Source organism: Heloderma suspectum, chromosome 2 (genome assembly GCF_057233095.1).
Source record: "Heloderma suspectum isolate Gila_16-S chromosome 2, 16-S_ref, whole genome shotgun sequence".
NCBI classification, from domain to species: domain Eukaryota; kingdom Metazoa; phylum Chordata; class Lepidosauria; order Squamata; family Helodermatidae; genus Heloderma; species Heloderma suspectum.
The window spans coordinates 175,427,330-175,451,063 of NC_139459.1; the positions used below are offsets into that span (position 1 = coordinate 175,427,330).

The 23,734-nt window shown below is 44.4% G+C and overlaps 1 protein-coding gene across 1 annotated transcript in view; it reads right to left on the minus strand.

Moving 5' to 3' along the window:
• The window catches only part of SYN1 (synapsin I), a 147,993-nt gene that overhangs the window by 112,876 nt on the left and 11,383 nt on the right, over window positions 1-23,734 (minus strand). The window contains exons 2-4 of the mRNA XM_084836269.1: window positions 8,480-8,537; window positions 5,575-5,666; window positions 3,823-3,979 (exon numbers count right to left, since the gene is read on the minus strand). Of these exons, the coding sequence (XP_084692395.1) occupies window positions 3,823-3,979; window positions 5,575-5,666; window positions 8,480-8,537 (307 nt within the window). The remainder of the gene's footprint in view (window positions 1-3,822; window positions 3,980-5,574; window positions 5,667-8,479; window positions 8,538-23,734) is intronic.

Here is a 23,734-nt window from a genome sequence, read left to right on the forward strand (position 1 = left end):
AAGCTCCTTAATCTGTTCTCACTAGCTTCTGTTCTAACTCTCCTATTGCCCTCTTCCTCTATCTGCTGCTCCCCACACATCCCTTCTTGGAGCTACCTTTGAAAACAGAAGTTCAGAACATAAGAAAAGCCGTGCTAGATTAGACCAAAGGCCTGTCTAGTCCAGCATTCTGTTTTCACAGCAGCCAACAAGCTTCACTTGATGCAGAATCTTGCAACCCAACTATTGTCAGAAGTCCCATTTTGTTGCAGCTGCACCAGTTGCCTATCAGCTCTCAGGCCCAATTCAAAATGGTGGCCATTGCCTTTAAAGCTCTGAAAGGCCTAGGCCCACTGTACCTCAGAAAGTATCTTCTCTCATATGAGCTTTCCCAGGTCCTCAGAGAGGCTTTTCTCCATTTCCCATTCATTCATGAAGCAAGTTCTATTAAGATGTGGAACGGAGCCTTTCCAGTGGTGGCACCTACGTATGTTATAGAACAGCCTCCCCAGGGAAACCTGCCAAGCAACTTGACTGTCTGTCTTCCACTCTGAAGCTAATACTTTATTTACTTATGTTTTTATCAAAGCTTTTAAATGGTTTTAGTTAGCTGTTCCTGTTTTATAGATCTGTCTTCTTTTGAACCTCTTTTTAATTTATCTATGTATATTATTTTACTGTTGCTTTTACTGTAATGCAGGGGGGGGTAAATCTTGTACACACATCCCATTTCTTCTTGAAAAGACAGCCATAAAATACTGTAAATAAATAATGAAGGTGTCAATGCACTATCACTGATACATTTTCAGTGGAGGTGTCCAGAGCCTCATCTAATCCCATTCTTTGGAATCAATTCCAGTTGATGAAGCCTGAGGATGTGGACAAACTACTTGGAGGGTTGTGGCTGACTACCTGCATTTTTTTTCCTTGCCCATCTTGGCTATTACAGCTTGACAAGGTGGGAGGAGGGGGGGATTGACTGGTTGTGACCAAGAGGCAGTTAATGCCTCCTTGCAAAAAGGGGTTAAGGAGGCAGCTGTTCATCCACTCCTTTAAAAACCCTCTTTGAACCAAGGAGATTTTAACAACTATCGTCCAGTCACTAATATCCCATTTGGGGGCAACATCTTAGAGATGGTGGATCTACTCCAGATGTTTTTGAAGGAAGTAGATTATCTAGATACATTTCAATCTGGCTTCAGCCCTGGGTTTGGTACTAAAACAGCCATCACCCTGAGAGATGACCTTTGTTGGGAGAGGAGGAGGGATACAACCGTGTCGATACTCCTTGATCTCTCAGTGGCTTTTGACACCATTGACCATGGTATCTTACTGGATTGGCTTTGTGGGTTGGGTGTCAGAGGCATGGTGATACGGTTCTGTTCCTACCTACAGTCAATTTCAGAAAGTAGCATGGGCGAGAGGAATTCTGCTCAACCCCATGGCATTTGAGTTGTGGAACCCTACAAGGGTCCATCTCACCCATTGTGCTCTTTAACATCTATATGAAGCCATTGGGTGAGTTCATGAGGGGATCTGGAGTGAGGTGTCATCAATATGTTGATGACACACAACCCTACTTCTTGTCATCAGATTCAGGTGAGGCTGAAACCACTGTCTGAAATTGGCTAGATGAACGTCCATAAACTGAAGTTGAATCCTGACAAGATGGATGCCGTGTATGTAGGCAAACACACCCCCACCTCACTCCACCCAGAGAGCTACAGCTTTGGGGAAGTATAAAAATTTAATTAATAAATAACAATAACATAACACACATAACGCAACGCAACATAACATAACATAACATAACATAACATAACATAACGTAGGTAGCTCTCATGTCTGGGAATTGGACATGTTCTTCGTGGGGTTGCATTCTCCATGAAAGAAGAAATGTGTAGAAGATATATATTTTATTGCTGAGAGCCAATGGGGGGGCTTTGGCTGGTTTTACCTGCTTTGTCTTTTACCTGCTTTGGCTGGTTTGCCAGCTCCAACTGTTCTTGGACAAGGGAGAGTCTGTCCATGGTGGAATCAGGAGTGAGCAGTGAAGTGGCCAAGTTTGCCAATAATACCAAATTATTTAGGGTTATTAAAACAAAAAGGGATTGTGAGGAGCTCCAAAAGGATCTCTCCAAACTGGGAGAATGGGCATCCAAATGGCAAATGCAGTTCAATGTAAGCAAGTGTTAAATGATGCATGTAGGGGCAAAAAATCCCAACTTCAAGTATAACCTGATGGGATCTGAGCTAGCAGTGACCAACCAAGAAAGAGATCTTGAGGCTGTGGTGGAGAGCTCCATGAAAATGTCAACCCAGTGTGTGGCCACTGGGAAAAAAGCAAACTCCATGTTAGGCATAATTAGAAAAGGAATTGCGAATGAAACTGCCAATATCATACCAATCTTTAGTATGATCACACCTGGAATACTGTGTACAGTTCTGGTCACCACACCTGAAAAAGGATATTGTAGAGCTGGAAAATGTGCAGAAAAGGGCAACTAAAATGATCAAGGGCATCTCCCCTATGAGGGAAGGTTATATCAGCTGGCATTGTTTAGCTTGGAAAAAAGGAGGGTAAGGGGAGACATGACAGAGGTCTACAAAATTATGCATGGTGTGAAGAATGTGGATAGGACTCTTTTCTCCCTCTCTCATAATATTAGAACCCAAAGGGGTCATCCCATGAAGTTGACTGGTGGGAGATTTCGGACAAATGAAAGGAAGCACTTCTTCACAAAGCACATAAACTATGGAATTCGCTACCATAAGATGTAGTGATGGCCAACAACTTGGATGGCTTTAAAGGGGGTTACACAAATTCCTGAAGAAGTCTATCAATGGCTACTAGGCGTGATGGCTATTTGCTACCTCCAGTACCAGAGGCAACATGCCCATGTACACCAGTTGTTGGGGAACATGGGCGGGAGGGTGCTGTTACACTTGTGTCCTGCTTGTGGTTTCCTGGTTGACAGCTGGTTGGCCACTGCGTGAACAGAATGCTGGACTAGATGGACCCTTGGTCTGATCCAGCATGGCTCTTCTTATGTTCTTATGCCCTGGTAACCTCCCAGGTGAATAACTGCAATGCAATGAACATGGGACTACCTTTCAAGATGATTTGGAAGCTTCAGCTAGTATAGAATGCAGTGGACAGAATTGTGATTGGTACAGCCGGGCAGAATAACTTTAGACTGATTCTGAAGAAGCTGGACTGGCTGCCTATTCACTCCCAAGCCCAATTCAAGGTGCTAGCGCTTCCCTTTAAATCACTAAACAGCTGGGGATTCTAAAACCTGCAGGAGCCCTTCTCCTTAAATCAGATTGCCTGTGACTTAAAAATATCAGGTGAGGGACAAAGGACATTAGACAAATTCATGGAGGAGAAGGCTATCAATGGCTAGTAGTCCTGATGGCTATGTGCTACTTCCAATATCAGAGGAAGTATGGCTACGTCCACCAGTTGCTGAGGAACACGACCAGGATTGTGCTACTGCACTCATATCCTACTTCCCACAGCCAGCTGGTTGGCCACTCTGTGAACAGAATGCCGGACAAAATGAAACTTTGGTCTGATCCAACACTGGTCGTCTTATGTTCTTATGACAGAGCCTTCTGGTGACACCCCAATTATGGAATATCCTCTTCATGGAGGGTACCACCCTGATATCCTCAAGAAAAGGCAGCTTTAAAAGATTTACATAAATAAAATAGATTAAACAAATATACTCTCCTGAATACAGAACTCATGGAAGTGATGGTTACTTGGGACATGAATAAGCAAGTTACCCCAAGTCTTCCACCTTGTATATCCCCCGATCCTCAGCTTTCACCACTCACCACCCAGGGCTTGTCACAAAAGTTGTACACCGAGTGCAGAGTGTTGACGCTGGGCACCCCTGCATACTGCAGCCCAATCACGATGCCGCGATGGTCTCCGCCACGTGCCATGCTGAATGCATGCTGGCGGATCAACACAAAGTCAGGCTTCAGGCTCCTAGGAGAAGAGGCACGAGAATGAAGGAGGCACAGAAAAATCCCTCTCCCCATACTCACCCACAAAACCTGTTTCCCTGTGACCAGGATCCCAGAGTCTTGGCTCCCATTTCTGTTGTTTTCAATCTACTAGATCCCAAAGATAAAATTAATCTATCTTTCTCCACATGTTCGCTTTCCCTTGATCTCCCTCTACCACTTCCCACTGGAGAACCAATAGATCCTCTGCTAGACTAGATCAACCAGAATGCTAAATGAGCTACAAAATAGGGACAAAGTATCAGCTTTTGAGTACTCATAGGTTTTACAGAATTTGCATTAGGAGACCAACCCAGACTTGTTTCAAGTTGGTCTCACTTAGAGCTTTCTCTCAATTGCTGAAAGAAAATGAAAGGATCCTTCATCTAAATGCAGAGTTTAGCCTTCACTAAACCCCAAGGGTTTAGCAGGGTTAGACAATTATTGTGTTCTCAAAGACCATTCTATTCTTCAGAAAGTGCTCTGGGGAAAAGAAATTTATTCCACTGCAACTCAATCCTCTCATGGATTTAATAGAAAGCACTAATAGAAAATGGCACTACTGGAAAGCTGGTGTCATGTACCCATAAAGTATTTATACTCAAAGCGTCCTCCACCACTTTCTTCACCATTTACTGTAGACTGCAAGGCATCTTGGTCATGTCACATCTGGGCCACACCACAGCTATGTCATGGTTGTATATGCAGCACATCACACCAGGCTGGTGCTCAAAGAAGTTGGCCTGACTCCAACATTATCATCATTTAGTCACCGGGCAAAAACATTTTTATTTATTCAGGCATTTTAATAGAGTTTACTTGATTAATTTAGCTTGTTTTAGTACAGGGGTGGCAATTTTTTTGGAGTGGGGCACCATGATGGCCCCTGCAGAATGCTTTGGTGGCCACATGAGTGGGCAGCATCAATGGTGCCTGGGGTGGCAGCAGGTGGGTCCAGGACATACACATATGCGCACGCACACTTTACAGTTTTTTTGCTGTTTTCTTCTTTGGGGTATTTATTTTATGGTGTACACTGTCTTGAAATGTTATGCCATGCATCATACTGAAATCTATTGTGATGAAGTGTGGTACAAAAATATTTGAATATATAGCTATGAGAGAGAGAGAATGAATGAATGAATGCTGGCTTACAATCAATAACTGTGTGTCTGCCTTTTTTAATGACAACTGCAGGCATCGGGGATGGGTGGGTGATCCAAATCAGGGCCCTGGTGTGTGTGCGGTATAGGGGACTTGAATCCTTTGCCCACACTACGGTCCCAATCCAGATCAGCCCCTTTCCCTGCTCCTGTTGTCTGCACTGGAAGAAAAAGCTCCTATTGCAGAGAATGGGAGCTTTTCTTCCCAACGCAAATAGCAGGCACAAGGGGAAGGGAGATCATATCAGGATTTCAGGGCAATGTACAAAACAAAATAAATACCAGAAACAAGGAAACAGCAGACAAAACCTTAAAACATGGGGCTCATATGCCACTGGTACATAAGTAGGGAGAACGCACACCCCTGATTAAAACGATCATGATGAACAGCCAACAGATGCGTGTTGCCACTCACCTGACTACCTTTACACCGTTGCGCATAACCTCCATATCAACAGAGAAGTTGCCATTGGCATGAGCCACCAGGTTGAGGTCGGAGAACTCTGCCTGGGAGACACCAATAACACAAAGCCAAGTGGGGTGAGTATTTGTGCATCACACACTGCCTGCTGTCACTACGCTGACTCTACTTAGGCCCTTCCAAGATTTTAATTTGGTCCTTGGGCTCAAAATGGTTCTGCAACCCTGGCTTAGGGTAACCTGCATCAGGGTGCAACCAAAGGCATGCTCCAGTCCAAGCAGCATGTTTCTTGTCTGAAAACACAGGCAGGTGGGAACTAGACTGGTTTTCATATTGGGTTTGAAGAAATCGTATGGCTCTTCTTTCAGAAGAAAAGGAGATCAGCAGTGGCAGATAAGCTTCCCCGGAAGGCAATTTGCCCACCACTAAGAGTCTTCCTTGCAATGTGCGGATGCTGGATGTATCTTGGTGTCCACTCTCAGTTCAGGCAGGGCGGCCACAAATCCCAACAGATCTGGCCAGTTCCCCGAATGGGCTGTGTTCACTCCTCTGCAAAGTACAGGGGTTCCTCAACAGGTATTTTGGGGTTCCTTGGCAGATGTGGGGGAAAGTATCCCCTGAAAGTAGAAAGTTTTTTTTTAAAAAAAACATGCGTTTAAGGTGTTAGAGGTCCAGGGACAGCCAGGCTCAAATCCCCACTCAGCTATGAAGCTCACCAAATGATTCTTGAACGAGATGTCTTGAATGCAATTGTCATGATCTCTCACAGGGTTGTTGTGATGATAATATCTGCAGAGGGTGTGGAGGAGCCCATTGTCTTGAATTCCACGGAGGAATTGTCTCTTGCCCCACTGTCTCCAGTCATGTTACTTCAACACATATTCTATTTACCAAACCTTTCCCTCAGCCACATTATCCCAAAATGCCACAATACTTAAATCTAGGATTCAAAAAAGTCCATGTTCATGTACTCAACATTTGCAGTCTGCTATTGCATATCTCCATATTTTATTTTGGACACAAAGGTTGAGTTTACTTGGGGTAGAATTTAAAACCTTAAAAGAACCCATGGTTTGTTGTTGGGTTATGAACTGTGGTTTGTTTGTGGTTAACAAACCATTGTTTGTTAGCACAGCTGGGTTCAGACAACATGATAACCCATGTTTCAACAACAACCCACAGTTCAACAATAACCCACAATCAACCCATACTCAACCACTGAGTGTGGGTTATCGTGTTGCCTAAACTCAGTCACTGTCTTCTTTTTGTAACCCTCCCATATTTTCTCACAGTATATTTCATCTTTTCCTTTACTGCAGAAAACCTGTTACGGAGAAAAAGTTGGAATTGCTGCATAACGCCTTCTGACTGGTAGATTTAGGAGTCCTCTGTCTGGAAGCACCCTCAGAAGCAAGACAAACTCGGAAACACTGACCTAGCCCATTAGCTGTGTCTGAGTTTCATTTCCTGATCTTGCTGCGGTTGCTGTGTCCATTATTTCAGAGTTCCCCAGATTCCCCTCCCTGACATACGCAGGGGGTTGCGCCACCACCTCAACCACAAAACCAACCTCATGATTTTGCCCTGGATTCAGCCACGTGCCATAGGGAAGCAAGGAAACAAGTCACAGCAACTTCCACCATCACTGGAGGGGTCAGTCGGAGGCCAGGGTTTCCTCCACAAACAATTCCCTTTCATAAACACAATTTGCATTTGCAGGGTTCAGACACGGGGCACTTCCAGAAAAAGCTTTTATGACACTGCTGCCTCAATGCATTCATGACGCTGTTACAGGAGTCCAGATGGTGACACCTTCCACTTGTAACCTTCCTGTGTTCTCCTACCACTTCTTCTTAACGCCAAAGGTCATTTAGGAGGAAAAGATGAAATGGCTGCAAAATGCCTTCTAACGGGTAGCATTAGAAGTCCCCTGTCTGGAAGCATCCTGGAATGTCAATGATGAATTCTGGCTGTGTGTGTTCAGAAGCTAACTGGCCTTTGTGTCAGGGCTGGCTTGGGGCCATGGACAGCAGGACCAGCTCCCGATTTGAGGGAGCCATCGGCAGTATGCCCTTTGGTAGGTGCCCTCCTAGATCTGCGGGGCGCTGGTAGGCTTTCACCAAAACCTGAGTTATGGGGAAGATAAATGATTCTGTACAGGATCCTTCAATACAACATATTGTATTGCACCAAATACAATGAACTAAATATTACTTCATCAGACTATATGTCGAAACGTGTCTGGCCAAATCTGTAATGGTTTATAGAAACTTAAAGTTATGCTTCTTAGTATTTGACTCAATGCATTTGGTATAGCTGTATGTTGTATTGAAGTATCCTGTACAGAATCATTTATATCACCACCTTAACTTCAGTTTTGGTGACTGAGCATCCAGTTATGGATTATGCTTCCTTTGTGTTTGTTGAGGCCCTGGTTGGCTTATGCGGCGGCAGCAGCAATCTGAATCAGTACAGGGCAGATAAGAGAAGCCATTTCAAATTTCCCACATTGCCACAGGGCTATCTCAGGGACATTGTGAAAAGTAGTAACCCCCACACCCAACTGCGCAATGCTGATCAGAGCACCAGGGGGAAATAATTAAGGAGGGTTCAGAGCAGGCATCAGCAGTGGGTCCTGCTAGGACTCTGAGGATTCTGCATACTGAGGCTGGGCCTGATGGGCACCCATCTAGGCCTGGAGGGTGTGATCTCTAGCTCAGGGTTCCTGAGGTGGAGAAACTGAAAATCCAGCAAGCAGAATATCCTGCTCCCAAGCAAAGGCAAAGCATAATTCTAAGCAACTCACTTGGTCATAATTCTAAGCAACTCACTTGGCTAGATTCCCCATAAGGTTCTTGGTTCAAGTCCCAAAGTCCCTAGCACCTGCACACAGACTTACTTGTTCAACTTTTATGTCCATCTCTCCATGAAGTTTCTTCCCCTTGAAATATTTTGCCCTAGGAAGAGAAAGAATAAGAAATTAAGACTCAAACAACCCCAAAATCAGATTAATCTCTAGGGTTACGATCCCATTGGGAGACAATATAAATCCACATACATCTACATAGCAAGTACAACAGGACTCAATTTGAGCTAAGCCTATGAAGCAAACAAGTATACATTTGAATTGGTTCCAGTTTTCCACCTATTTTAAACTCCACTTCTTTGGTAGACTTTGGTAAAACTAGAGGGAACCCAGAAATCCTGGCAATAGGGCTGAATTTGAGATAGGCTTCACCAGGATATGACATGGAATTTGTATAAGCATCTCTTACTAAAGAATCTTCTACCCCGGTCACCACCTTTTCTAAAGACAGGTAAACCTGCCTGCTTTACTGTCATTTAAAACAGGGTCTGTCTATCTACCAGATTAGACCCAACCCAAGGAAACATACTTAAAATGGCCTCCAGCCGAGTCTGTGCGACTCACTCTCCTCCAGAATACAAAGGTGGTTGATATAATAGAAGTGCATTATTTATTCATTTGTTGCCAAGGAGCCAGGTATCTTTTCTCCATGTAGTGGTTCAGTCATGGGGAAATCACACTGTCAAATCCCAATACTTCATTCTTGGAAAAATGCATCCCTTCCTCCCTATTTTGATTGCTGCATAAAATATGGCTTTGCAAATTATCATGGGCACTAATCTCCACACAATATCAGGTGTTATGGGTAATCCATTCCCTCCACACTTAGCATTTTGATGCTTGTGGAATAAAATCCAAATGGTGGTCCCCCTTCCACTCTTTAACACAGGGGTGGGGAACCTTTTTTCTGTCAAGGATGACATTCCCTTGTGGACTGCAAGCCAGCAGCGGGTAAAGGACTAAAAGCCAGTGGCGGGTGGGACTAAAGTCCAAAGTGAGCAGATCCACCCCTTCTCTTTCTCATCCCCATTTTCCTTCCCTTTCTTCCACCCTCTTTTCTCCTCTTTTTACCACCTCCTTCTCTGTCTGTCTCTCTTCCTTTTCCTCCCTGTCTACCAAACTGCCTAGGGATGGAGGCACATAGATCAACTGGGATGTTATCCCCCAAAAGTCTCACTGAAGTGAATGGGGAGCTCCCCAAGAACCCGGTATTCAACAGGGCCTGCACATGAGAGTGTCACAGTGGATTGTACTCCCTGGGTCAGACACATCTATTTCCCATTCTGTCAGCTTAGTGGCATCCAAAATCTGCCACTAAAGGCAGCCACCTCACCTTACTTCATGGAAGATCCAATTCTGGCCCCCACCAGCAACACCCATGCTGGCCCTGACTTGCAACATAACATATCCATCCCTTCACAAATGCACATCCCACTTACTTTATTACAAGAGGCACAGCAAACAATTAAGTCCTCACCAGCACGTTCCAGGAAGAATACACGTTTTCATGGTAGGCCTTCCTTTCCCCTTGTTTTTTGTTTTTAATTTAGATCACCCCATCATCACCATTGTCCCACGTCCTAGTGGGTAGTATTAGAATAATGTAAGAAAATTACAACATCAGTGTCATAAGAATGGCCGTGCTGGATAAAGCCAAGGTCTATTTAATCTATCATTCTGTTTCCAACAGCAGCCAGAGACATGACATTGGAAGTTCACAAGCAAGACATTACAGCAAGGACCATTCCCTGCTCCTTGTCCCCAGCATCTGGGACTCGGATATATACTGTTGATGGAGAGCTCAGTTAACTATCAAGGCAAATCTCACTGACAGACCTAACCACTCTGAATTCGTTTAATCCCCTTTTAAAGCCATCTAACCTAGTGGCCATCATCACAGCTTGAGGTAGTGAATTCCACAATAATTATGTGTTCAGTACTATTTTTGTGTCTCTCCTGAAAGGCTGGTGAGGTCATCAACAAAGAGACAGGGTAACAAACAGCCCAAAGCCATGGCATGGTGGCAGATGGTCAGGGCCGGAGCTTTAAGGTCAGAGGAGCTGGCTAAATAGGTCTGTTTTACATTTTGGGCCCGTAGTGGGATGACCCATAAGGGAGCCCATTCTAATCTCCTTCACACACAGTATCCGCTAGCAAGCAAGCAAACACCCCACTTCTTGTAACATGGCGCCCCCTGGTGCCACCACACTCAGCATTCAGGCTCATTGCAAAGTGGGCAGGACAATCAAACAGGATGGGCATGCAGGCGGTTTGGGATTTTGCTTGCTGCTCTGAGGGAGTCTAGACATGACTAAAAATAACAAGCAGTTTCCTCCATTGACAATTCACTCAGCTCAGCAACCAAATGCCCAGCAGAGACAGGGACAAACTAGCAGCTGCAGAAGAGATAGAGCATGCTGCAGGGAGAGAGAGCTTAGAAAAAGAACCCACAGCTAGACAATGTAACCCTAGCAAAAGGGTCTGGATGTCTCCTGAGCAAGATGGCACCTACACACATCCCCTAGCAAACATATTTGGGATTTGTCCCTCCCATATATTTCAGCAACGCTATAATGCCAACAAGTATCAAATTGAATTGTCTCCTGACCCTCCGCCCATTCCAACCCACTAGTCAGCACTTTTCTGGCATAATAAGGGGAGAAACCAGGAGTATTGGCTCTTGCTTCTCTAATCCTCAGTTCACCAAGTTTAGCCTCCCCTTTCCAGTTTGGGAAAAGGGAGCCCAGAAATCCTTTTTCCCAGTTCCCTAAACAGTCCCTCAAACTGACTAGGCCTCATTCTTATCAGAATTAGTCTTTTCTCCCAGAGAATTCTCTCACTCACCCAAAATCACACCAACAGGGATTCTGAAACATTCTTATTTATGTACGTATGTCTTTATTACACTTATATCCCACCTTTCCTACAAGGAGCATAAGATGCCATACATGGTTCTCCCTCCTCCATTTATCAGCATAACAACCTGTGAGGCAGGTTAAGCTGAGAGAAAGTGACGGGCCCAAAGCCTCCCAGTTAGTTTCATGAAGGATTTAAATCCATGTCTCCTTGGTCCTGATCCAACAGGCTAAACATTACACCACAGGAAACTGTTTCAGCATCAACTCATCTGCCAATAAACCCTGGCATGTCTGCTGCAAAATCTCATTGCGTTACAGGATTCTGGGGCATGTTCAGTTCCCCTACTTCCCAAGGGCTTCTGAGAAAGCATCTTGCCCTGAGGGGATGGGGAGAAAAAATAGATTGGGCTTGAATGCAAAAGAAGAGAAACAGCAGAAGAGAAGAAAGGAAAGAGGAACTGGCCAGCCTAGAAGGACAATAGATGCAGTGCAGACGTGGGTTCAATTGATATATTCGCATCTATCTGGGAAACTGAATCAAGCATCACTATCGTGCTTTTTAAAAAAAGTCCCCTCCTCCGTCCTCCCTCCAAATGCCTTTCCTTGTGTCTCATGTGGTTTTAGACTGTGCGTCTGACAGCACGGACTGTCCAGTTATTGGTTCTTGTAAGCTGCTCTGAGAGTCTTTTGACTAAAGGGGAAAACAGAAATGCTTTGAATGAATGAATGAATGAATGAATGAATATTTCAGGGCACACCCTCAGTTTAGGAGCAGGACACACACACTGGTGAAGGCTCTTGGGCCTCCGAGTTTAGCTCCCCCTTTTTCTAGTCCATTAATGTCCCCATCTGTAGTCTGAACCCAAGAGCTGTGGCCCTTCCTCATTACTGGGCTTCACTCCTCATGTCACAATCGAGAAAATCTAGGGGTCCTTACTCTCGAGTGCCCCAGCCTCCCTCAACCCAATACCTAGGCCCTTTTCTATTCCCCTAACAGGGAGAACCTTGGACACCTTCACTCCCCAACACGCGTCTCCGAACTCACTCAGAGTTGGGGATTGAACGCAGAGCCTCGGCTCCTCAAATGGTCTACATTCCCCCTTCCCCCGACTTTTAATCAGATTACATACATACACACACCAACTCCCACTGCCAAAATGCGGGAATGTGGGAATGCAGTCACCGATTGTGAAAGAGAAGCTATTGCACTGTGTGTATCCAACTTTCCCATGTTGACAACACTTAGGTCTTCATCCATGGACTAAACTTCATGTTACACGCAAATGCATAATAAAATCCCAATGGCTGCTTCTTCTCTAGGCAAAGCAGCTTCAGAAGGGGGCAATTTGTAGCAGCAAGACAGCAGAGGGAAGGGTGTTATAACTGCCACTTTTCCACTGCAACTCTCACACTCACACATACATCCCAGCTCCTTTTCCTGGCACAGTGTTCTATCGTGCATTTACCTGATAGAGGCACATCCAGAGAACCATGCAGAGCGGAAAGCTGCAGGTAGGAAATGAATCCTCCTGTTCTCCACTGCAAATCGTCCCTCTCTCCCCAACCAAATTTGCCTATAAGAGGCTGCTGGAGATCTTTTACAGCTGTTTGTGTGTACAATAGTATTTCACACACACCCCGAACATGTTTTCAATGCCAGAGCTTTGGCCCTGTAACATATGAAGCATGAATAAAGAAAATAGTGCCTCAGAGCAGATGTGGGCAGAAGGTAGATCTGATTCTACGTGTAGATCTCTGGGTGGTTTGCAGTAGAATGGCGAGGGCTTCTGACTCCCAACTGTTTAACAATAGTAACAACAAAATGGCACATACACATACCCTAAATTATACTACTGAAATTAAGAGAACTTAAGATAACCAGAAGTGGATTTTTGTGTGGAAAGATGGAGAACTCTGTTCAGCTGACTACCAGAGCTCACGTGCCTTTAATAGTTGTGAAGAGGGAATTTCACCAGGTGACACTTACACATCACCACCTGCTAAACCTGCTGAAATTCCCATTTCTACATTGCTATTAAAGGTGCAAAAACCCTGTCCTCTTTTGCAGCTGACTGCCCTACCTCGAAAACTAAGAACATAAGAGCCCTGCTGGATCAGACCAAGGGTCCCAATAGTTCAGCATTCTATTCACACAGCGGCCAACCAGCTGTTGACCAGGAACCCACAAGCAGGGCATGAGCACAACAGCACCCTCCCACCCATGTTCCCCAGCAACTGGTGTATATAGGCTCACTGCCTCTGGTACTGGAGGTAGCACATAGCCATCAAGCCCAGATGGGCGATTAATAAATATAATAATAATAATAATAGCCATTTATAGCCTTTTCCTCCAGGAATTTGTCCAACCCCCTTTTAAAACCAAATTGGTGGCCATCACTACCTCCTGTGGTAGCGAATTCCATAGTTTAACTATGCCCTGTGTGAAGAAGTACTTCCTTTTATCTGTCCTGAGTCTCCCAGCTTCATAGGGTGACCCTGGGTTCTAGTATTTTGAGAGAGGAAGAAAAATGTGATTACAGGGCTTCTGGGAGGGCTTGAGTCCTACACCTAGGGCTGGATTATCCACTAGGCACAATGGGCACAGTGCCTAGGGCCTACAAAAAGATTAAACTCAACTGAGGCAAATCATTGTTTGATTTACTCAGATATAATATGACTTGAGTAAATGTAAATGAAACATTAACTTTGCAGTTTTTTGTTAGCAAAAACACCGATTCCACAGTCAAATTCAATTTTTTTCAAAATGAAAATCTGCAATTGCAAGTAGACAAGTGAAGATAATCCCTTCTTTATACATTTCAGCTTTGGAAAAGAGCACTCCCCTTCACAGCTTGTCCCAACGATGGCAAGATTCATTCTAAAAGCAATGTTGAATTCTGGAAAACCTGTCACCAACTTGTCCATTATTTGTGCAATGATTTCTGCCACAGATTTCCTGCCTGCATAAATATGTGAGAATAGGAATTCATCTGTTGTGTTCGAGATCTGATGGAGAGATATCTATTAATGCCCTTGCTCTACAGGCCACTTCATCACTGGACATAAACCTATCCACAAGAATACTAAACTTTTCATTGAGTGTGGCATATACTGCTTGCTGTCTGCCCATCTGAATGCCAAGTTATAGGATTGTGTACAGAATTTGTCAGTGGCACTCAAACCCGAGTCTGTATTATCCATGCCAACTTTGTTAAAACACACACACACACACACACACACGTCTCAGTCATTTTGTGTTGTGTAGTCACCTTGTAGCTGGAGTTCTTTTGCAGCAGCATTCTCATTGCATAATGGCTATGCAAGGCTTTTGGAACTTGGCCCTGCCAAATTTCGTTAAGGGTAGGTGCAGCTTAATGTCCTGTCCTAATTGCTCAGAGTTCCAAACCATCTGAAATTTGATGGGGGGGGGAACTACCTGTCATTTTTCCCCTCCTGGACACAAGGGGTACCACCATAGCAACATTTCTGATTAGCTCTCCTATGTAAGTGCAAATGGTGGCACAGGTCACAAGAACAGGGAAGTCCAGGTTACGTTTAAATGAAAAGGTATGAATGTGAGGGAGTATCTGGGGGCTCTGGAGTTCCCTGTGGATATTTTGGACCAGGCTATCTGTCATATGCCCAGGGCACACACCAGCCCTGCATATACATCTATGATTATGGGCCCTATACAATGTAAATATTTATAGATCTATCTTAGGGGCCTACGATTACGAGAGTGCCTAGGGCCTACGAAGACTTTAATCCGGCCCTCTTTTTAAGAAACAATCCGAAAAGGCTATCTTTCTTGTGTCAACAATACCTTCCCTGACTGGCCAGTGAAATGAACTGTGCCCCTGCCCCCAGAAAGAATGGTATTGTAGTGGCTCAAAGGTTATGTTTAAATCCCATATAGTAGCTACAATTTGGGGGAGGGATTATCATCAAGTCAGCCCACCTTCTCGTGCGGTGATCATGTTGGAAAGATACTATGCCAAAAAAAATAACCACCCCAACACTCTTCCCCGCAACAGACACACTCTCCCCCGTAGCGGATCGGAACACCAGTGAAACGCCCCCGCAACATTCTGACTCATTAGGCTAGGATTAGTTGATGGGGGGGGGGGGAGACTGGAGGATGCTTTAGCCATGCGGCAGAACTAGGGGAGGGGAGCTACTATGTGCTTCCTCTCTGCAGATCACAAGATCCTGGAAATTCTCCTCCCCGCTGGCCCCCCACCTCAATTTGACGCAAGCCCTCGCGAGCTATACTGGAGCCTGAGCGGCTGCTAAGCTCAAAGCTAAAGTCCAGCAATTGATGGAAAGGAATTCCCCGCAGGACATTTGCAAAACAAACCATCTCGCTCCGGCTGCTGCGGTCCCTTGCATTGTATCAGTGCCCCCCCTCTTAGCACAAAACCCTGCAGTGCAATCCTTTCTCTCCCGCCAGACTGCCCGATCGCTGCAAAAGCTGGCTTCTCTCTGCATTGCAAAACCCAAGTCCTCAGCGCTAACACATACAAACGTCCGCATTGCAACCCAGTCCGTCGCGTAGAAGGTTGCAGCTAACGCTGCTAAATATATCAGCATTTCCCCTCGTTATCTCTGCTGCAGTTCTATTGGCAATAGCGCTTCTAAGGCCCATCTCCTTTGCACGGAGAGAGAACATCGCCCTTTGGGATACTGCGGCCCGAGGGATACACATCCGTCTTCTTCCCTGGATAGTGCTCTTTTGCAAAACACCTTTATAATCCATTCTGTCCCTTCAGGATTTTGCAGCCTATCTACAAAATGCTTCTCCAAAAAGTTACCGCAGTCTGCCATACTAAGACGTCCATTTTCTTTTTTAAACTTGAGTGAGAACAGCTAAAGTCCCCTGACCTACAAAGTATATCCCTGCACCATTCCAAGCAACATCTTTTTGTACCGTCTAGTATTCTATTTCCCCCCAGGGAACTGCAACATCTCATGGCAGTCTACACTGCATTACTGCAGCTTTGAAATTCTGCAAAACCCTGTACTCTGCTTTTAAATTCTGCTTTTATCCTGCAAGAGACATGACCCTGTTCTTCTGCTAGACTTTCTTCCTGCTGTACGGGATGTTCTGTATTCGCTTACAGAAGCTAGCAGACCGGTTTTATTACCGACCTGCATTCTAGCGATCTGCATATTTCCCATACTTCCACCAACTGCATTGTAACACCTGCTATTTCTACATTGCTGCAACATTTTTGCAGCCGGCAATTCCGGGCTATGCAAACTCCAAAAGCTCCTGCATTGTAACACAGTGGGTAGTGCGGCTTGTGTTGCAGCAGGCCAACAACTTTTCCATTCCAATGCACTAATCCTTAACAGAGTCCAAATGCTTGTAATTCTGAGCCTGCCGGTATGCCTAAAATTAGAACAAGCATCCTGCAGAACACCGCAGCATGTGCTGGTAAAAAATATTAGTGACTCCTGCACTGCAATATACCCTGCTGTAGTCCTATTATTCCTATACATGGCCTATATATATTTTCCAAAAATTCTGGCATCTCACGCTGAGCTTGTGTAGAGTTTCTCTCTCTCTCTCTCTCTCTCTCTCTCTCACACACACACACACACACACACACACGCTGCTGAAGAAAGGAAACCTGGTTGCTTTAGGAAGAAGAAACTTAAGGACAAAATACTTTGGAATAAGCGCAAAGTATTGCCTTTTCCTTCCAACAGGAAGGGGCTTTTAAAAAAAATTTTTTAAAAATCTAGGTACTTTTGATCATGTCCACATTAGCTCCACTGAAGGATTAAAATATTTTAAAAATAGGAATGTAAGTAGGAAAAAGTAAAAATGCTGACCACACCCTTTTCCTTTTCTTCTTGGCTTTATATTCTCCTCTTCTGGCAACTGGCAGAAGGAGGAAATTGTGCCTGGGACACTACAATTCTTATTGGTTGGCAAACCTTTGGCAGACCGACCCTCTTCCAGTGATACCTGATCTCTTGCTGCAGGGCACTGATTGTACACTACTAATAACAGTGTTACTTATTATGAAACACAATCCTTGCGTGCCTGACTTGCTTCTGCAATTCTGCAGCAAAAACAGAAACAATTCATAAGTAGCATTGGAATGAAGACTGCTAAACAAGCACCTCAGCAGGTAGCATGATATTGTTTTACTGCATCATACCTGAACTTCCATGATAACAGTTGCTTGTTGTTTTTTAATGGCTTGTGCTCACCAGTGCCCTCTGCATTGCACCACACTGTGCCTGCAATCCTCTACAGGTACTAAAATCCACTGTATAACACCGAACTGCCTTCCTGTACACTGGACTTGGTCTCTGCATTGCCGCAAAGTAGATGTTCCCTCACTGTGCCTCCCACCCACACAACAGAAGAGTACATTTCTGCGCTCCACTAATTCCACACCCAACATATTTTGCTGCCTGCAGAGGAACAGCAAACAGTCTCTACACACACACAAACACACAGTCACTCACAAGTCAAGGTGCATAATAACCAAAGGCTAGCCAAGTTACTTTGGCCTCTGAGACAGAATATCTCTGTGGGAGTAAAAACACAGTAATAATATTATTAAATAACTACAAATTTGTTAGCCTTTCTTGACACCCAAGATTAGTTTCCTAGAGCAACCACCTGCCTAATGGCAGAGCCAGCCCTGGCTACATGCATTGGCAACATTGCACATCCCTAGCAGCTGGTACTGGTATGAAGACAGACTGTGCAGTCCTATACATGTCAAAAGTAAGTTCCCATTGCAGTAGGGCTGCAACCTAAGGCGAGCAGATGTAAACAAGGCTGAGGCCTGTCCTGGACGTTTCATAGTCTTGTACAAGAGGAAATTTAGGCAAGTGGTGCTTGTTACGCAGGGCTGCGAAAAGCCGTACGTGCTGACAAATTCCACACATGCTATTTCTGCTTAGCATGAGAGCTTTTGTTATTTGCTCCATCATCATAGCCATCAGACTTAACACCTGAAGCGCCAGTTACAGCCCATCACCCACTAGGTGCCACCAGGCTCCGCCCTCTGACCTGTCACATACCACCCTTTTCTCCCCAGGCTCCTCTCCCGGAGTGTCAGAGTATGGGCCTCGGAAGACTTGGCAACTCCAGGTAGAACACTCTGTCACACTATCCCCCGAACACTGCATTACAGTGCACTTTGTATCCAATGGTGTCGTTCAGGTAGCACCAAACTTCTGCTACTTGCGGAATCCCTGTTTTTCTCCTTGCGCAAGTGTCCAATCCAATACTTCGAGTCTGCTTGCCTAAGCTGCTGCACAGCATATTGCACAAACAATCGTGCAATGTGTTGCACAAGCTGTTGTCCAAGATGTGCTGCATATCATTGCACAACTCATAAAGACTTCATCAGACTAGGTGTTGTGTGAGCTGGTTGTGCTCGTTCTGGGTTATATCCAATGTTATGCTAGCGGAAAAATTTCAAAAGTTTGTCTTATGCTGTGTTTTGTGGTTTTAGTTTCTGTGAATTGCCCAGAGAGCTTCGGCTATTGGGCGGTATAGAAATGTAAGACATACATACATACATACATATCAGAACTAGCACAACTAGCGCAAGCAACATCTAGTCTAAGGCAGTTGCAATGAGTTGTTCAGGGCCTTCTGCAATGACTTGCAAAACAGCTTGTGAAATGCTGTGTGAAATATCTTGAGAAACAGCATGCATGCGCCTCGTGCAACAGTTTATGTAAACAGAATCAAAATATTGGACTTGACAATTTTGCAAGGATTAAAGCAAGGTTTCCGCAAGTGGTAGCTTGAGCTAACAAAATGATACCATTGGATACAACCCTTTTGTCTGTCCAACCTGTAACAAGACCAGTTTACATGCAGCAGAATCGAATGGTAAAGCTTTCCTGGACTGCATCACTTCCGGCTGCAGGTAGGTCATATCTCTGCGCCGGGGGTGGAAAGAACCTCTCTGTATATAGAAAACCATCACCTCTGAGAGCAGCGTAGGCCCTGACAGTATTTTTCTATGTGCAAAGCGGTTGGTTTGTTTTAATGGAGGATGCATTCATATTATTTATTACATATGACCCCCCAAAAAAACTTTCTGATCCTGCAAGCCACATCCTCTAAATGTTACACTCTGCCACATTGTTCTATCTGTGTGACAAGCATGCAACAGACATACACACTGCAACAAGATAGTAGCCTACCCTTGTCTACCTTCATAATGTTCTCCCCCTACAACAAAGACTTCAATCCAGTCGCTATAATGTTTTGCAATATGCTGTCTCAACTACAGTTGCTAACTTTTTTAACTACGACGCTATGCCTGTAACAGCAGCTTGCTTGATGTGCAAGATATTAGTCAATGGTAATCTTTATTCCCATTCTGTGAAATCCCCACATGCATAAATAGTTTCTGCAAATCAAGTTGCTTTTAAACACAGAAGAGTAGGCTGGGCCAGTTAATGTTTTCCTGGTCAGTGATTCAGCAGCCCTATACTTTAAACATTGTCAATAACTTACTTTCCAAACCCTCTCCTGCTCCCAAGCACCTGTATCCTCCACTGCTGTAGTTTTATACTCTCTTACACATTATGGAAGCATTATGCACCATCTCTAGGGAGAAGATGGTACATCATCAACAACTCCTGGATTGCCACATGCTGCCTCTGCTTCCAGTACATCAAATCGCCTCAGAAGTACCATTTCCTGCAGCTTCTACATCTGTGCAAATCACGCATTGCTGCATTTTCCTCTCCTCAGAAAAGAGAGACTAGTGCTTGCCATCAGTAAACACGGACACACACACAGTCTCTTCTATGCTTAGAGTAACACTCTTAAGTAACCAAGGCTCACTGATCCAGCACTCCACCCTGGCATCTCTTTGAATGTGCCAGCTCAGCCTTGAAACATAGGAAACAATAATAAAAGCACCTCTGAGCATGTGCAGAGTGCTTTTCCCTCTGCACTGAGTATCAACAGCCAGCCTATATGTCTGGAATTAGAGGGAAGGTCTTATGGTTCTTTATCTTTAAACCAGACTTTGACTGGACAGCCCTTCAAATAGAGTTCCAGCCACCCTAGCTAAATCTAATGCATGAAAATACCTTGATCTTCAGTTTTTGAGGAGAAAATATCCATACACATTATGGGTGCAACAATATCCCAGTCATACTAAATTTTCTACTTTGGGGAGTGGCAGGGCTCATATATCTTTAACACCTGTATGACAGGCAGAAATTCAACAGGTGACACTTTCACACAATAACTGCATCTCCACTGGGAAAAGGTGAGCCCATTAAATTTCTGCCTGTCATGCCTGTTAAAAGTGCATGATCCCTGCCAGGCAGTAACTGTAAGTCTCTCTTCAGATTCAAACATCTCTCTTCCAATACCATAGGTATTTAGAGCTCAATCAACCTACATACCCTTCCAGACATGTCTCAAGCAATTCTCTCCTTTCAAGAGAATGAATGGCAGGGGGGGGGGGCATTCCTGTTCCACAACCAGGACACCTCAATTCCATAAATACCCCTGAAACAAGCCCTCAAACAGCCTTCCCCAAACTGGTGCCCTCCAGATGTATCGAGTTATAACTCCCATCATCCCCAGCCAATATGGCACCAGATTGGGAAAGGATCTGGACTGACACAATAGTCTTCAGTTCTTCCAAACCAAAGATGGACAGACACACCCTGTTAATCACAATTTGCAAAAATGGAGGCTTTATGTACAATATGCGGCAGAATGAGATGGTAGTCTTCTGCAGTGGTTACTTCACTGCAAGTCATGGTGGATCAGATTTATGAATGTTCCTTTAAATAAATAAACAATTCCTGGCAAGCAGAAAACTAGCACAACAGGAAGCAGGCTGGCCCAGAACATTCTTCTCTGACATTCTAGCTTTTCACTTTCAAGCAGGTGTTTCTGTAGGGGTGCATTCATCAATGCACGAACATGCACACACACCCATATGCAGCCTGAAGTGGTATCACCTATTATGCCACCTTACGTTGTATAAATCAGACTTTTAATGTTTTTATCATATGCTATTTGTACCTTTATTCTGAGTCTGTCTATCTCAATGTGTCTTGTTTTACCTTCTCTCTTCATCTCTCTGTAGGTCAAATAGATGTGATGCAAGAGATCCACAACTGGATCTCTTGCTGTTCCTCTGTTGTTGTTGTTAATTTAAAGCACCTCAGGGGTGAGGCAATTTTGATGGAGAGGGTGCCATGGAAGAAAGGGGTATTTAACCCTTTCATCCTGCATCACTTCCCTGATTAAACTCACACACACCAGAAGCTTCTAGGAGCCCCTCTGAAGAATAAATGCAAATGCCTGAACATTTTAGATCAGGGAAATACCACCAGGGACACAAGAGTTAAATGACACTGCTGCCCGCTCCTAGTGCTGCTAATCTGATCAAAATCAGAGCATCCCTGAAGCTGTTTTAAGTTCCAAAAAGAAAAATTGGAGCCTGTGTTCCCTATCACATTTCTTCTGTCTCTCTGGAGGATAAGGCTATCAATGGCTACTAGTCATATTGGTTATATATTACCTCCAGTATCAGAGACAGTATGCCTCTGTATATGCCAGCTGCTGACCAACTTGTGGGGAGGGTCCTGTAGCACTCATGTCCTACTTTCACAGTGGAAGCTGGTTGGCCACTGTGTGAACAGAATGCTGGACTAGAGAAGCCTTTGGTCAGATCCAGCAGGGCTCTTCGTATGTTCTTTGCCCATCTTTTTCTTTCTCTACCTTTCTCAGGCAACCCATTAAATAATTTTAAGTTGGCTAATCATCTGCCTTCCAAGTGATTAATCAATTCATCATTACTCAATTAATTTTAAACAAATTGCACAGCAACAAAGCCTCAATTTAAGTGCCTTTCTGAAACAGTGGTAACTGCAAGATAATGTAATTAACCAGAGCTACCAAATTTGTTGTTTCGTTTTAGAAGGGTTTTCCTCCCGCCTCATTTCTGCTTACAGAAACATCCCATAAGCAAAAGCCTCTGAAAAAAAAATGTGTACCTTTAACCGTCAGTATGCATCCTTGATTAAAACTGACACAGTTTCAAACACCAGTTAGTTGTTTTAGTTAATACATCTACTGATTTAAACTTTAAGTTGATTCATCTACTTATTCCAAAGGTTGAGTTGATTCATCTACTGCTTCAAATGATTAAAGGTTCAACCTTTCTCTTTTCCTCTTTGATTTCTCTAACAAAGGACAGATGTGGCACACCTTGTGTTACCCTCCTGTAGGGCAAGTTGTGACTCACCAATAAAACCGAATACTGTGCAGACCACCTCCTGGTGTTTGAAAGGCACACTTCATCCAGCATATTAGGGAGTTTTAAAAGAAAGATGTTTTGCTATTAACTCGGCTCCAGCTGGCATTCACCAGGCTCCACCATCTGATCCCATTCAGGTACAAGAATTTTTGAATTAAAACATTTCAGCCCTCCCTTGAGGGAACTTGATCACAGCGTTAGGGCAAAAGATCCTTTTAGAATCTTCTTTTTCCCTGACAAAGCAGAGTACAATAGCCCCAGAGTCTGTGTGTATGTGTGTGTTTCCAAAGCCCCTTTGACCTTCTCCCTTTCTTCCCAAACATCTCTGCTTCCCCTCCTTGAGCATCTTGGGAACTATAGTCCTCAGAATCAAAGCCTGTCCCAACCTTCCTGAACCTGGGGCCTACTAGATTTTTGGACTTCAACTCCCATCAGGCCCAGCCAGCATAGCCAACAGCCATGGAAGTTGGGATATATAGTCCAAAGCTTCTGGAGGACACCTGGTCAGGGGAAGCCTGACCTATCCTCACAACCACTTCAGCACTCAGTGGCCACCAGAAAAGCAGTGTTGGCCCCTCCCTGCCTGGGAAAAACCAGTCACGTGTGCATCCACCACTACATGGCTGATTTGGCTTTTTTTAGCGCACAGTGAGAAGCATCACTTTCCAAGCTCTTCCCAATGCAGGCTGAAAACAAAATTGTGCGTGCATCAGCCAGCGCACTATAACCAGCTCTCTGTGGAATAGGAGTACCTGGAATCCAGCATACACACACTTCCAATGGCTATTATGGGCACAGGCACTTAAACTACAAAAAATCTCAAGGGGTGAATTTGCAAACGAACAAGAGCAGACAAAGGAGTAAGCTGTGAGGATATCACAGCCCTCTAGCCCAGTGGTTTTGAAACGATCACCTAGGAGCCACACAGTTTCTTCAGCATTTATCAGAGGCTGCTTGACAGGACAATCGGTAAATACAAACTGAATTATTGCAATGTGTTCTATGCAGGGCTGCCACTGAAAGCGATCCGGAAACTTCAGTTAGTCTAAAGTAGGGCAGCTACATTGTTAACTGGGACTGACTGACATTATCATATTTATGCCAGTACTTTTGCCATCTGCACTGGCTGGCAATCTGTTTCTGGGCCCAAT